Source organism: Oncorhynchus mykiss, chromosome 25 (assembly GCF_057628025.1).
Source record: "Oncorhynchus mykiss isolate SJ-2025 chromosome 25, ASM5762802v1, whole genome shotgun sequence".
Lineage (NCBI taxonomy): Eukaryota > Metazoa > Chordata > Actinopteri > Salmoniformes > Salmonidae > Oncorhynchus > Oncorhynchus mykiss.
The window spans coordinates 83,093,556-83,109,882 of NC_143046.1; the positions used below are offsets into that span (position 1 = coordinate 83,093,556).

Genomic DNA, 16,327 nt, shown 5'->3' on the forward strand with positions numbered 1-16,327 from the left:
GGAAACCAACTTAATTAGGTCTATAATCAATAGCCTAACTGTTAAATGAGCCTGGCTTTATAAAATCATCCATATATATACACATATGTATTTATGTATGTATGTATGTATGTATGTATGCATGTATGCATGTATGTGTGAATGAATACACACACACACACACACACACACATATATATATTATATAAACACATGCACAAACATATATATTATATAAACACACGCACAAACATATATGTATTATAAAGTGTATATATATAAATATATATTATAGTATATATATATATATATATATATATATGTGTGTATATGACCCCAAACTTTTGAACGGTAGTGTATGTATGTGTGTGTCTTTCGGAGGGAAAAGGGTAAAAAACTGAAGTCAGATTTCCGTTGGCCCTTGTGTGCAATTGACCAATAATGTGATCTTAATCTGGTACTTCCTGGTTAAATAAAATAAATAAAACAAATATTTACTACTGATGTGTTAGGGAACAAGGTACTTTATAAGAGCATACCACATCAACCGTACCAAAATAAAATGTAATAAGAGTCCAGATTAATAAAATAGGTACTTGCCGAATTTCTGTTTCCAGATCTCCCCCGAGGTATTTGGCCATGCTGAAGTCTGGAGTGTAGTACCGGTTAGGGTACACCTGGTCTCCCTCCACAGTGAAGGCCTCACGACAGTTCCTCGGGGGTCGGCCTTGTTGCATCACTCTCCTGGCTGCATTCTTCTCCTGCAATCACAACCGGGACAAGAGACATTGGTAGCTGGGAACTTACTCATGTTTGTTTATTTCACCTTTATTTAACCAGGTAGGCCAGTTGAGAACAAGTTCTCATTTACAACTGCGATCTGGCCAAGTTAAAGCATAGCAGTGTGGCAAAAACAACAACAGAGTTATTCATGGAATAAACAAACATACAATCAATAATACAGTAGAAATAATCTGTCTGTAAACAATTGTTGGAAGAATTACTTGTGTCATGCACAAAGTAGATGTCCTAACTGACTTGCCAAAACTATAGTTTGAAAACAAGAAATTTGTGGAGTGGTTGAAAAACAAGTTTTAATGACTCCAACCTAAGTGTATGTAAACTTCTAACTTCAACTGTAGATGACAAAGTTACTTTTAGATTTGTAGAATTTTTAATTTAGCTAGAATTGTTATTAAATCAGATTACAATGATTTGAGATACGAAGACTTTATGAAACTGTTCCACGAAAATGTGCATATGAAAATCCTAACTGGCACGCAGATCGGTAGAAATGGTAAGATAAACTGGCACTCCAAATGGAAAAGGTTGCCGACCCCTGGTGTAGCCCATTACCGGTAACTTCGGGAGCATAACGGCAAAATCTGCGAAGGCCAGCAGCAGTGGGAGGTGGTTGTTCGGGAACAGGGTTTTCAATCCTCTGGTTATGTTATCTTTATCTCTGGCTGCCTCGAGTCATTTGTGTGTCTTAATTATTTAAATCACAGTGTGCTTAAAGCGTCAGACAAGCCCAGTAGCCTACATATAGTTGACTGTCAAAACACATAGGGTGTGTCTATATGGAAAAATACACGTTTCAAAATTTCAACCAGTCGATTGGTCGAAAGAACAGGCAACTTTTGGTCAACCAAGATTATTTAAATATATATATATATATTTAAATATATATATATATATATATTTAAATATATATATATATATAAATATATATATATATATATATTTAAATATATATATATATATAAATATATATATATATATATTTAAATATATATATATATTTAAATATATATATATATATAAATATATATATATATATATTTAAATATATATATATATATATATATATATATATATATATATATATATATATATATATATATATATATATATATATATATATATATATATATATATATATATATATATATATATATATATACACACACACACACACAGTGCCTTGCGAAAGTATTCGGCCCCCTTGAACTTTGCGACCTTTTGCCACATTTCAGGCTTCAAACATAAAGATATAAAACTGTATTTGTTTGTGAAGAATCAACAACAAGTGGGACACAATCATGAAGTGGAACGACATTTATTGGATATTTCAAACTTTTTTAACAAATCAAAAACTGAAAAATTGGGCGTGCAAAATTATTCAGCCCCCTTCAGTTAATACTTTGTAGTGCCACCTTTTGCTGTGATTACAGCTGTAAGTCGCTTGGGGTATGTCTCTATCAGTTTTGCACATCGAGAGACTGACATTTTTTCCCATTCCTCCTTGCAAAACAGCTCGAGCTCAGTGAGGTTGGCTGGAGAGCATTTGTGTTTTCAGCAGTTTTCAGTTCTTTCCACAGATTCTCGATTGGATTCAGGTCTGGACTTTGACTTGGCCATTCTAACACCTGGATATGTTTAATTTTGAACCATTCCATTGTAGATTTTGCTTTATGTTTTGGATCATTGTCTTGTTGGAAGACAAATCTCCGTCCCAGTCTCAGGTCTTTTGCACACTCCATCAGGTTTTCTTCCAGAATGGTCCTGTATTTGGCTCCATCCATCTTCCCATCAATTTTAACCATCTTCCCTGTCCTTGCTGAAGAAAAGCAGGCCCAAACCATGATGCTGCCACCACCATGTTTGACAGTGGGGATGGTGTGTTCAGGGTGATGAGCTGTGTTGCTTTTACGCCAAACATAACGTTTTGCATTGTTGCCAAAAAGTTCAATTTTGGTTTCATCTGACCAGAGCACCTTCTTCCACATGTTTGGTGTGTCTCCCAGGTGGCTTGTGGTAAACTTTAACCAACACTTTTTATGGATATCTTTAAGAAATGGCTTTCTTCTTGCCACTCTTCCATAAAGGCCAGATTTGTGCAATATACGACTGATTGTTGTCCTATGGACAGAGTCTCCCACCTCAGCTGTAGATCTCTGCAGTTCATCCAGAGTGATCATGGGCCTCTTGGCTGCATCTCTGATCAGTCTTCTCCTTGTATGAGCTGAAAGTTTAGAGGGACGGCCAGGTCTTGGTAGATTTGCAGTGGTCTGATACTCCTTCCATTTCAATATTATCGCTTGCACAGTGCTCCTTGGGATGTTTAAAGCTTGGGAAATCTTTTTGTATCCAAATCCGGCTTTAAACTTCTTCACAACAGTATCTCGGACCTGCCTGGTGTGTTCCTTGTTCTTCATGATGCTCTCTGCACTTTTAACGGACCTCTGAGACTATCACAGTGCAGGTGCATTTATACAGAGACTTGATTACACACAGGTGGATTGTATTTATCATCATTAGTCATTTAGGTCAACATTGGATCATTCAAAGATCCTCACTGAACTTCTGGAGAGAGTTTGCTGCACTGAAAGTAAAGGGTCTGAATAATTTTGCACGCCCAATTTTTCAGTTTTTGATTTGTTAAAAAAGTTTGAAATATCCAATAAATGTCGTTCCACTTCATGATTGTGTCCCACTTGTTGTTGATTCTTCACAAAAAAAATACAGTTTTATATCTTTATGTTTGAAGCCTGAAATGTGGCAAAAGGTCGCAAAGTTCAAGGGGGCCGAATACTTTCGCAAGGCACTGTATATATATATATATATATTTTAGTCGGGGACAGCCCTCCTATCCAGCAAGGGGAAACATTTGCATGCAGCAAAGTCTACTGCCGATCTTCATAAAACTTCAGCTGCATACTATTCCCACCAGTGGCGGATTTAGGTATGGGCGACATGGGCAGACGCCGAGGGCGGCATCTTGCCGGGGCGCCCGCACCAAAATATGATGACATTTGCGCGATTGGTTTTCTATTGCTAATTTGCACGTCACGTCAATGATATCATGTCACCATGTGGTAATGTGGGTCAATTAACCTTGTCGGAGTGGGGTAGGTTATTTATTAAATTTCGTGGTATCCAATTGTTTTTTTAGTAGCTCATCGCTACAACTCCCCGTACGGGCTCGGGAGAGACAAAGGTTGAAAGTCATGCGTCCTCCGATACACACATCCAACCCGGGAGCCAGCCGCACCAATGTGTCGGAAGAAACACTGTGCACCTGGCAACCTTGGTTAGCGCGCACTGTGCCCGGCCCGCCACAGGAGTCGCTGGTGCGCGATGAGACAAGGATTTCCCTACCGGCCAAACCCTCCCTAACCCAGACGATGCTAGGCCAATTGTTACGACAGAGCCTGGGCGCGAACCCAGAGTCTCTGGTGGAACCACTGTCTACAGACCCTGCTGCTGAGGATGAACCACTGTCTACAGATCCTGCTGCTGAGGATGAATCACTGTCTACAGATCCTGCTGCTGAGGATGAACAACTGTCTACAGACCCTGCTGCTGAGGATGAACCACTGTCTACAGACCCTGCTGCTGAGGATGAATCACTGTCTACAGACTCTGCTGCTGAGGATGAACCACTGTCTACAGACCCTGCTGCTGAGGATGAATCACTGTCTACAGACTCTGCTGCTGAGGATGAACCACTGTCTACAGATCCTGCTGCTGAGGATGAATCACTGTCTACAGACTCTGCTGCTGAGGATGAACCACTGTCTACAGACCCTGCTGCTGAGGATGAACCACTGTCTACAGATCCTGCTGCTGAGGATGAATCACTGTCTACAGACTCTGCTGCTGAGGATGAACCACTGTCTACAGACCCTGCTGCTGAGGATGAATCACTGTCTACAGACTCTGCTGCTGAGGATGAACCACTGTCTACAGATCCTGCTGCTGAGGATGAATCACTGTCTACAGACTCTGCTGCTGAGGATGAACCACTGTCTACAGACCCTGCTGCTGAGGATGAACCACTGTCTACAGATCCTGCTGCTGAGGATGAATCACTGTCTACAGACCCTGCTGCTGAGGATGAACCACTGTCTACAGATCCTGCTGACTGGCCTTCAGTTCTGACTGACAGAATTAAGACACAACTAGTTTGCAGAGGACCAAGTGAAGTACCACCTAACTGTGTTTTCCCAAGGAATGAGAGTGATGGAAGAAGTTGCCACCACCAGTATTTCAGGAAGATCTTGGTGAGTGGTGAAAAAATCCCTGGAAGTTGGTTGGTGTATTCTGAAAGAAACAACAGCCTCTTCTGCTCCTGCTGCAAACTCTTTTATAAGAAGAAAATACATTTAGAAAACTCAGGGCTGACAGACTGGGAACACGCAAGTTCTTTGCTGACTTCACACGACAGCAGTCCAGAACACCAAAACTGCATGAAAACATGGAAAGAACGGGCAATGAGGATCAAAAAAGAGGAAACAATTGATAATCATGAGATGACACTTATGGAGGCTGAGAGGATAAGATGGAGAGAGGTGTTGATACGTCTGACTGCTATTGTGCAGTCTCTGACCATTAGAAACCTGGCACTAAGGGGACACACAAACACTGTACTCTCTATCAAAATGGACATTTCCTCCAAAGGAGGTTAAACTGATGGCACAATTTGTTGCAGTCATGAAAGAGCACCTTAACCGTGTCCAAAAGGGGACCTTGAGTCACACCATCAGCTACCTCTGCCACCAAATACAGAATGAACTCATTGATTTGTTGAGCAGCAATGTCTTTTCAATAATGGTGAGTGACATCAAGCTGGCAAAATGCTTCTCTATCATTCTAGATTGCACCTCAGATGTCAGCCACACTGAATAATTGTCAGTTGTGATTAGAATTGTGTCACTGAAGGAGGAGCCCCATAAAGGAACGTTTTATGGGGGTTTTGGAGGCAGAGGAGTCCACGGGCCAACATTTGGCATCCCTGATTCACAAAAGATTAGAGGAGCTAAAAACTCATTTTGAGGACTGCAGAGGACAGTCTTATAATAATGGGTCCAACACGAGAGGCAAAAACAAAGATGTCCAAGCCAGACTCCTGGAAATGAATCCAAGAGCTCTATTTGTGCCATGTGGGGCTCGCACATTGAACCTGGTTGTGGCTGATGCTGCTAAAAGTTATGTCGATACCACAGGTAACTTTGGCACCTTTCACAAACTGTACACCTTGTTCTCAGCCTCCACACAGCGATGGGCCATCCTGAAAAAACATGTGGACATCACTTTGAAGATGTGGACTGAGACAAGGTGGGAGAGTCAAGTTAAGTGTCCAGCCACTGAGGTGTCAGGCAGCAGCAGTGAGAGAGGCACTGAGGTGTCAGGCAGCAGCAGTGAGAGAGGCACTGAGGTGTCAGGCAGCAGCAGTGAGAGAGGCACTGAGGTATCAGGCAGCAGCGGTGAGAGAGGCACTGATTGAGGTGAGGGATCAAACCAAAGACCCTGTGATAAAGATTGAGGCCCAGTCCTTGTCAGAGGAGGTGGGATCATACCGCTTCAGCATCTGTACAGTGGTGTAGTATGACATCTTGAGCCAGATCCAACATGTGAGCAAGCTGATACAGTCTCCCAGTATGCATGTGGATGTTGCAGTCAGTGTTCTCAGAAAGACAGAGAGAGGTCTCAGCAACTACAGGGCGACAGGCTTTATGACTGCACAAACATCAGCCAAGGATATTTGAGAGGTTATGAATGTAGAGGACGTTCTACGACAAAAAAGGCTGAGGTCCTTTTCATACGAATCATTTGATGAGCCTTTGAGTGATGCCCTGAAGAAGCTGGAGGTGACATTTTTCAATGTCGTTGCTGATGCTGCAACCTCAGCCCTTCAGGAAAGATTTTACACACTGGAAAATGTGGGAGAGAAGTTCAGAGTGCTGTCAACCTTCCTAAGTCTCTCAAATGAGGAGCTGACAGAACAATGCGAGGCCCTTACTATGACACTACACTATAAAGACACTCAGACTTGGATGGCAGAGAGCTTGCACAGGAACTGAAGAACTACCCTGACTTGCCATCGAAGACACGAAAGGGAGCCCTCAGAAATGTATCCAAATTTGTGCTCTCAGAATTTGTCTTACTCTTCCAGTGACCGTAGCTAAAGCTGAACGGAGCTCTTCAAAGCTGAAGCTCATCAAATCCTACCTGAGCTCCACCATGTCACAGGAACGCCTTAGTGGCCTTGCTGTTATCAGTATTAACCATACAATTGCTGGGCAGATTTCTTATGATGATGTCATTGATGACATTGCATCAAGGAAGACAAGAAAAGCCAGGGTTTAGACGGCAGTTGTGCAATTTAGTTTGTGTGTTTCCTGTTTGAAGTGCAGTAGTGTAATAATCAGGTTATCTTCTTTATAAGTGTGTTATTCTATTTGTGTATTTGTGTGATGTCGGATGTGTGCAATTTAGTTTCATTTGTGTGTTTCTTGTTATTAATAGGGTAATAGTGTAATAATTAAATTCTCTTTTTTTATTTGAATTTATATGCTACAATTTGTTTCTATTGGTCTTTGTTACTTCTTTTTGATATTTATGAATCTTCTTTTTGTATATATTTATATAGTTTTAAGGGGGGGTTTCGCCCAGGGAGCCATGATGATCTGGCGTCTGTTGCCTTTAAAGAAGTAGCGTGACATCAGATCCTGGAGGACGGCCTCGTCCTTGTAGTTGTCACAGCAGAAGGTCTTCTTGAAGCTCCTCAAGCTGCTCTCCACTGCTACAGCTAAGGCAGGGTCCTTCACCCAGGGAGCCATACAAGCTAGAACCTGGCTCCCAGTGGTGGAAACATGATAGATGCTGTTGTTTCTATCTTCCAATTTACCTTTGTCATATCGTGCCTCAATGCAAACTCCTTCAAACAAACAGTTTGTTGGACTGCACATTCAACTAGGAGCTTAAATCAGGGAAGAAACTAACCTTGATTATGAGAATGGATTCTATGCCTCTCATGTCGATGAGACAGTTTGCGATGACTGGGTTGGCTATGCTCAGAGAGTCCAGTACTGAGGGGTAGTCTGGGTGATTGACTCCACTGAAACACAACCAAATACAAAAACCAAATTAGCTTTACTGACAACAACAACAAAAAAGTATAGATACAGTTTGTTATGAACATCTAACAAAACTATTTGGTAACAATGAGACAATGTATTCACATTTTCACTCTAATAATATCTGTAACCAAATATGGTCAAGGATCAAATACGGTCCATAGTAGCTACAACAACAAAACAATATGTGTTAATGTCCCAAATGGCACCTTATTCCCTACATAGTGCACTACTATTGACCATGTAGGGAATACGTTGCCATTTCAGAGGGAGCGATTGTGTCTCACCGTCCTTGAACCTTGTAGACGGAGCCAGAGAAGGGGCTGACGATGATCTGGGGTCTGTTGCCTTTAGAGAAGTAGCGTGACATCAGATCCTGGAGGACGGCCTCGTCCTTGTAGTTGTCACAGCAGAAGGTCTTCATGAAGCTCCTCAAGCAGCTCTCCACTGCTACTGCTAAGGCAGGGTCCTTCAGGTTTATACATGCCCCTGATGGGAAACCATGGATGGATGGATGGATGGGTAGATGGATGAATGGGTAGATGGATGGATGGGTAGATGGATGGATGGGTAGATGGATGGATGGATGAATGAACGGAAAGAAAAACAGATGAATTAATGTTAAGTACATCTTTCTGAGGTTTCCCCACAGGGGGTAATTAGGAAGAGTGTTGCACATGACCGTGCCATTCGGGCCAGATCACTATATGATTGGGCTACACTAAACCATAGAAGGTGGAGAACCACTGACCTATAGGGCCAAGAGGTTTCTTGGTAAAACGTCCTTGGATGTAAGCCTTGTCTATGTTGTCTAGCAGGTCAGGCATGTTATCTCCAAAGCGCTTCAGTTTGTTGGATCTACTGGCCAGGAGCTGGTTCTTCCTCTTCAGTTTGGCTTCCATCGACACCTGAATATTCTTCTCTTCCAACCTAGAGCATTCAATCAACACATGAGCATTACAGAAGTTTGAGTACTCATACTAAAAGAAGAACGTGAGAGCAAATGGTTGATGCAGAAAGGTGGTTGTTATCACGTTGCTGAGGCCTATATGTGAGTCTTCCGGGCCACACCCTACTCCAACACCAAGCTTCTCAGTCTCAACCACGGATGTATAATTAGAACTGGAGACTGTGTCCAAGATGTCCGACCGTGGTTTCTGAGGTAATCTACTCAGGTTCGCATACGCCGATTCATGGACCGTCCTTATACGGGTTGCATTCCGGTTTATACGGACCAACATCACATGTGCACGAGCACTCAGTGCGCACAGGGTGCAGCAACAACATCATCCAAAAATATGGCACACATTGGATGAATATAAAATGTTAATATCTTCGGCAAAGAGTGATAAAATAAAAAGGCTTCAGCGACAATTATTTGAATAATTTATGGATGTTTTGTGAACAAAGTTGATGACTAAAGTGTCTTATTATGAATTTCCAAACCTGACTTCTCTATGTGGCTGTGTACGGAAATGGTCATTCTGGGCCGGGCATCAGATAAACTGCAGTACCGAAGGAAAACTGTAGGAGCAGTGCTTCTAGAACGGAGCCATGGCCCCTTAGGTCTCAACACCGTGAGGATGTGTAAAATTGCTAATGGTCCGTAGGTATTTGTTGTAGTACTTGTTTCATACTGTAGAAGAATGCTACAGGTGGAAGAATGCTACAGGTGAAAGAATGCTACAGGTGAAAGAATGCTACAGGTGAAAGAATGCTACAGGTGGAAGAATGCTACAGGTGGAAGAATGCTACAGGTGGAAGAACGCTACAGGTGGAATAACGCTACAGGTGGAAGAACGCTAGAGGTGGAAGAACGCTAGAGGTGGAAGAACGCTAGAGGTGGAAGAACGCTAGAGGTGGAAGAACGCTAGAGGTGGAAGAACGCTAGAGGTGGAAGAACGCTAGAGGTGGAAGAACGCTAGAGGTGGAAGAACGCTACAGGTGGAAGAACGCTACAGGTGGAAGAACGCTAGAGGTGGAAGAACGCTACAGGTGGAAGAATGCTACAGGTGAAAGAATGCTACAGGTGGAAGAATGCTACAGGTGGAAGAATGCTACAGGTGGAAGAATGCTACAGGTGGAAGAATGCTACAGGTGGAAGAATGCTACAGGTGGAAGAATGCTACAGGTGGAAGAATGCTACAGGTGGAAGAATGCTACAGGTGGAAGAATGCAAACAGAATTCATCGGACTTAATCATTTAAAAATAACAGGTTTTTATCTGGTCTTATCATACTGTACAATATGATAAGACCACATTCTTGGAAGAGAAAGAAAATAGCCTTTGAATCGTTTTCCATTACCGTAGTTTGTCCAACTCCTCCTTCCCTTTGAACAGAGCCTGTTGCCTGTCCTTGATCTCCTGATTCAGTGCAGTGCACTGCGTCTCATGCTTCTCCAACTGCGTCTTCAGACTGGAGATCTTCTGCAGTCTCTTGGTGTGCTCTGCCTCGGCCTTCTTGTTCTGACTCCCACTACAGGGTTACATCAAAAGATCATTTCAACAAAAGCTGAATGTATGCAAGCAAATCAAAACGACAGTAGTTATGTAACTAGAAAATGTGGACCAGACCACAATGCAATGACTATTCATGCTTACGTAGTAAATCAGTGTGTTGACGAAGCTACTCTGAAAACATAGTTTGTGAAGCTACCAATTACTTCACACTGGAAGAAGTTAAGAAAAATGTAGTTTACTTTGAAAAAGCAGTTCAGTACATCCAAACTACTTCGTGAAAAATTATTCTATCTAAATCTGAGATGTTATAGACCACAAATTGAAAGAACAGATCGATCTGGAGTCGGATGTTACCAGAACGTGTCATTTAGACCATTAAAACACAAAAACTGTTTCAAGTCAGAATTAGGAAGATGTGATGCCTACTTCACCCATACTTTCAGTTATTTTTGGGGAAAAAAGTTCCAGTAGTTAGCTAGACTGCTACATGGCTAAAAAGTAATGAACTACTGAAAACACTACCTAGATGTGAATTTAGTTTAACTACCACCTAACTACTGCAAAACATAGTTCAATTACTACTATCCAACACTGGCAGTTAATCCTTTCACAGTATATTCTACCAAACATTGACTATCACTCAAAAATCTCTCACATATTTTTCACTTTGTGAATTCTCTCGTGAAGAAGGGACTGTTCCTTCTCTGATTGCTTCAGTTTGTTCACAGCGCGGAAATACACCACCTACAATAGAACAGCATAAAATACAGCTCAGACAAAGGTATTGCATTTCCTCAAAGTGCTGCATGTTAGTCCTAAACAGCACCCTATTCCCTATGAAGTACACTACTTTGAACAGAGCCCTATGGGCCCTGGTCAACAATGGTGCACTACATAGGTAATAGGTGCCATTTGGGACCGTAAGCCTACATTTACTTCCTGGAATGGGACTGACCTCAACCCAGCCTCTTACCTCCTGCTCTTTCTGAGCTTTATTCTTTGACTTGACTTCTTCCTTTATCTTCCGACAGTCCTCTGACAGTGACTCCTCCTCTTCTTTCCGACTGTGAAGCCTGCTCTGGATCTCCTGCAATTTCTTTTCAGCTACTGTCACTTTATTCTGGAGGGAAAAGAGAGGAAAACATTAAAAGCCCAGTGCAGTGAAAAACAAGATTTTCCTGTGTTCTATGTACATTTCCACGCTATGTTGAAATAATACTGTGAAATTGTGATTATAATTATATGCCCTTTTAGTGTAAGAGCTGTTTGAAAAGAGCACCTGAAATTTCAGCATGTTTAGGTGGGATGGAGTTTTGGCCTTCCATGGTGACATTACCATGCAATAAATGAGTTAATAGACCAATAATAAGAGTTCTGAACCTCTGTCAATAAGAGTTCCATTTCGGTTTCCCCCTCCCCACTAACAGACAGTCCTAGCAAAATTCCTGCTTGAGAATTGTTTTTAAAGCTAAGAATCTTAAAAAAAAAACAATGTTTTTACATTCACAGTAAGGTACTTAAAATGTTACCCAGATATGATTAAATATGGAGATAAAAATGGCTGCATTGGACCTTTAAGATATAACACAGGCAGGATTTCTAAGAAAATCATAAGAGTTTCTCCAATGGATTTCTCAACAGATCCAACTGGCAAGATATATATATATATATTTATTACACACACACATATACATACACACACACACACACACACACACACATATATATACACACACACACTCACAAAAAAGTATGTGGACACCCCTTCAAATTAGTAGATTCGGCTACTTCAGCGACACCCGTTGCTGACGTATAAAATTGAGCATACATCCATGCAATCTCCATTGACAAACATTGGTAGTAAAATGGACTTACTGAAGAGCTCAGTGACTTTCAACATGGCATCGTTATAGGATGACACCTATCCAAGAAGTCAGTTTGTCAAATTTCTGCCCTGCTAGGGCTGCCTCGGTCAACTGTAAGTGCTGTTATTGTGAAGTGGAAACGTCTAGGAGTAACAACGGCAGTGGTAGGCTCACAGAACGGGACCGCCGAGGGCTGAAGTGTGTACCGCGTAGGAATTAAAAATCGTCTGTCCTTGGTTGAAACACTCACTACCAAGTTCCAAACTGCCTCGAGAAGAAACGTCAGCACAAGAACTGTTCGGCGAGAGCTTCATGAAATGGGTTTCCATGGCCCACACAAGCCTAAGATCACCATGCGCAATGCCAAGTGTCAGCTGGAGTGGTGTAAATCTCGCCGCCATTTGACTCTGGAGCAGTGGAAACACTTTCTCTGGAGTGATGAATCACGTTTCGCCATCTAGCAGTCCAACGGACAAATATGGGTTTGGCGGACCTGTCCCAATGCATAGTGCCGACTGTAAAGTTTGATGGAGGAGGAATAATAATATGGGGCTGTTTGTCATGGTTCAGGCCCCTTAGTTCCAGTGAAAATAAATCTTAACGCTACAGCACACAATGACATTCTAGACGATTCTGTGCTTCCAACTTTGTGGCCACTGTTTGGGGAAGGCCCTTTCCTGTTTCAGCATGACAATGCCCCCGCTGCACAATGCGAGGTCCATACAGAAATGGTTTGTTGAGATCGGTGTGGAAGAACTTGACTGGCCTGCATAGAGCCCTGACCTCAACCCCATCGAATGCCTTTGGGATGAATTGTAACGCCAACTGCGAGCCAGGCCTAATTGCACAACATCAGTGCCCAATCTCACTAATGCTCTCGTGGCTGAATGGAAGAAAGTCCCCGCAGCAATGTTCCAACATCTAGTGGAAAGCCTTTCCAGAAGAGTAGAGGCTGTTAAAGCAGCAAAAGGGGGACCAACTCCATATTAAAGACCCATGATTTTGGAATGAGATGTTTGACAAACAGGTGTCCACATATTTTTAGTCGTGTAGTGTACTTAGACAAATATACTTCACAAATACCTGACAGAGTTGAAGGTTTTCTTCGTGTTTGTGATTACTTTCTTCTGCGTCTATCTGTTCCTGTAGCTGTTGGACCAACCGCTCCTTTTCCCTCACCTGAAAGTAACAAAACAGAGGTGACATGAATTTATGCAGTTTTTCAAAGAACTTCCAACACTTTTGAATGGCGTTGACTTAGCCCAAACTAAACTAAACGGTGAATGAAAAACAACCAAGTAATGTCCTACCAAGCACCATGCCATCATCTTCTTCAGTTCCTCCAGAGTCTCCTTCATCTTACCAACAGATGACAGGTTTTCGTACCTCTCCTTCTTCTGCAAAAACTCCTGCTTGAGATCCTTTAGACACTGAAAGCAAAATATAAAACATGGTTAGTCTTAACTTACTGTCCTATTTATATACTAATCAAAAATAGAAATGAAACACGTAAAGTGTTGGTGCCATGCATCATGAGCTGAAATAAAATATCTCAGAAATGTTCCATATGGACAAAAAGCTTATTTCTCTAAAATGTTGTGCACAAATTTGTTTACATCCCTGTTAGTGAGTATTTCTCCTTTGCCAAGATATGCCACACCTGTTAGCTGGATGGATGATCAAGAAGCATGATAATTACACAGGTGCACTTTGTGCTGGGGACAATAAAAGGCCACTCTAAAATGTGAAGTTTTGTCACACAACAATGCCACAGATGTCTCAAGTTGAGGGAGTGTGCAATTGGCATCCTCACAGCAGGAATGTCCACCAGAGCGGTTACCAGAAAATGTAAGGAAATGTGTCCCGCTACATGAGGCAAATGGTGGTCAAACCAGATACTGACAATTTTTTTTATCCACGCCCCTACGTTTTTTTTAAGGTATCTGTGACCAACAGATGCATATCTGTATTCCCAGTCATGTGAAATCCATAGATTAGGGCCTAATGAATGTATTGTAATTGACTGATTTCCTTATATCAACTGTAACTCAATAAAATCTTTTAAATTGTTGCATGTTGCGTTTATATTTTTGTACAGGGTAATTTAATTGAAAACCGCTAACAAACCGGGTACATATAGTGTTACATTGTTATCTTTTTTTAATGTAATAAAAAAAAAAATTAAATCGTTAAGTGTATGTGTGACCATGTATGAAATGCAATATTTTTGGGCCACCATAAAATGTCATTTCCATGCGATATCATTACCTCTTCTTGCCTCTCAACCTGTTCTCTGGTCACTGCTTTAGTCTGTTTGATGTGGATGTAGTCTCTCTTCATCTGCTCCAGTAGAGTCGCTTTCATGAAGAACTACAGAAATATTTAAAAAAATGAAATCCCCAGAAGGAACTTTGGTTGCGCATGATGAAGTGGACATAGAATTAGAATTGCATATGGGACAAAAATGGTTGACAAAAAACAAGCATGTAGACAAGAACATGTCAGAGCTTAAATGACAAAACAAGGAGAATTTAAATTACAACTGTACCTTATACTTATCTGCTTCACTTTTTGAATGGAGAAATTGCTTACTCATTTCTTGGTTAAGAATTGAGACTGGGTTATCCACCTGTGATTTACAGTGAACAGCAAAAGAGGCTTTTCAAATACGGACATACACCACCTTTCCAAAGTTTGGGGTCACTTAGAAATGTCTTTGTTTTTGAAAGAAAAGCTCATTTTTTTTGTCCATTTAAAATAACATAAAATTGATCAGAAATACAGTGTAGACATTGTTAATGTTGTAAATGACTATTGTAGCTGGAAATGGCTGATTTTTAATGGAATATCTACATAGGCGTACAGAGGCCCGTTATCAGCAACCATCACTCCTGTGTTCCAATGGCACGTTGTGTTAGCTAATCCAATTTGATTCTTTTAAAAAGGATAATTGCTCATTAGAAAACCCTTTTACAATTATGGTAGCACAGCTGAAAACGGTTGTTCTGATTAAAGAAGCAATAAAACTGTCCTTCTTTAGACTAGTTGAGTATCTGGAGCGTCAACATTTGTGGGTTTGATTGAAGGCTTAAAATGGCCAGAAACAAAGACCCTTCTTCTGAAATTTGTCAGTCTATTCTTGTTCTGAGAAATGAAGGCTATTCCATGCGAGAAATTGCCAAGAAACTGAAGATCTGGTACAATGCTGTGTACTACTCCCTTCACAGAACAGCGCAAACTGGCTCCAACCAGAATAGAAAGAAGAGTGGGAGGCCCCGGTGCACAACTGAGCAAGAGGACAAGTACATTAGAGTGTCTAGTTTGAGAAACAGACACCTCACAAGTCCTCAACTGGCAGCTTCATTAAATAGTACCCACAAAACAACATTCTCAACGTCAACAGTGAAGAGGCGACTTCGGGATGCTGGCCTTCTAGGCAGAGTTGCAAAGAAAAAGCCCTATCTCAGACTGACCAATACAAATAAAAGATTAGTATGGGCAAAATAACACACACTGGACAGAGGAACTCTGCCTAGAAGGCCAGCATCCCGGAGTCGCCGCTTCACTGTTGACGTTGCGGGTGACCCCAAACTTTGGAACGGTAGTGTAATTAAAAATAAACAACATGATTCACTTTCAATAAAACATACACGCACTCTATATATACACACACACAATACCTGGATGTTGAAGTGATCCAAAATTGCAGTCAATTCATCCTTTTTATTTGAAACCAAGTGCCCTGGAATAGAAGGTAAAGGTTGATTAAAATAGAGAATAGATAAAGAGAGCGGCCAGACAGACCGACCGACCTGACGGCCAGACAGACCGACCGATCTGACGGCCAGACAGACCGACCGACCTGACGGCCAGACAGACCGGCCAGACAGACACAGACAGACCGACCTGACGGCCAGACAGACCGTCCAGACAGACACAGACAGACCGACCTGACGGCCAGACAGACAAACAGCCTGACAGGCCGACCTGACGGCCGGCCAGACCGACCGACCTGACGGCCGGCCAGACCGACCGACCTGACGGCCGGCCAGACCGACCGACCTGACGGCCGGACAGACCGACCGACCTGACGGCCGGAC

At 41.9% G+C, this 16,327-nt stretch overlaps 1 protein-coding gene across 4 annotated transcripts in view; it reads right to left on the minus strand.

Moving 5' to 3' along the window:
* LOC110505870 (structural maintenance of chromosomes 6) overlaps positions 1 to 16,327 on the minus strand; it is a 31,063-nt gene that overhangs the window by 11,017 nt on the left and 3,719 nt on the right. For all 4 annotated transcript variants that reach the window (XM_036962385.2, XM_090221305.1, XM_036962386.2 and 1 more), the window contains exons 6-17: positions 15,908 to 15,969; positions 14,776 to 14,856; positions 14,496 to 14,597; positions 13,538 to 13,657; positions 13,311 to 13,406; positions 11,336 to 11,482; positions 11,018 to 11,106; positions 10,208 to 10,378; positions 8,653 to 8,831; positions 8,189 to 8,390; positions 7,768 to 7,882; positions 580 to 740 (exon numbers count right to left, since the gene is read on the minus strand). In XM_036962385.2, coding sequence (XP_036818280.2) covers positions 580 to 740; positions 7,768 to 7,882; positions 8,189 to 8,390; positions 8,653 to 8,831; positions 10,208 to 10,378; positions 11,018 to 11,106; positions 11,336 to 11,482; positions 13,311 to 13,406; positions 13,538 to 13,657; positions 14,496 to 14,597; positions 14,776 to 14,856; positions 15,908 to 15,969 — 1,525 coding nt within the window. The remainder of the gene's footprint in view (positions 1 to 579; positions 741 to 7,767; positions 7,883 to 8,188; positions 8,391 to 8,652; positions 8,832 to 10,207; positions 10,379 to 11,017; positions 11,107 to 11,335; positions 11,483 to 13,310; positions 13,407 to 13,537; positions 13,658 to 14,495; positions 14,598 to 14,775; positions 14,857 to 15,907; positions 15,970 to 16,327) is intronic.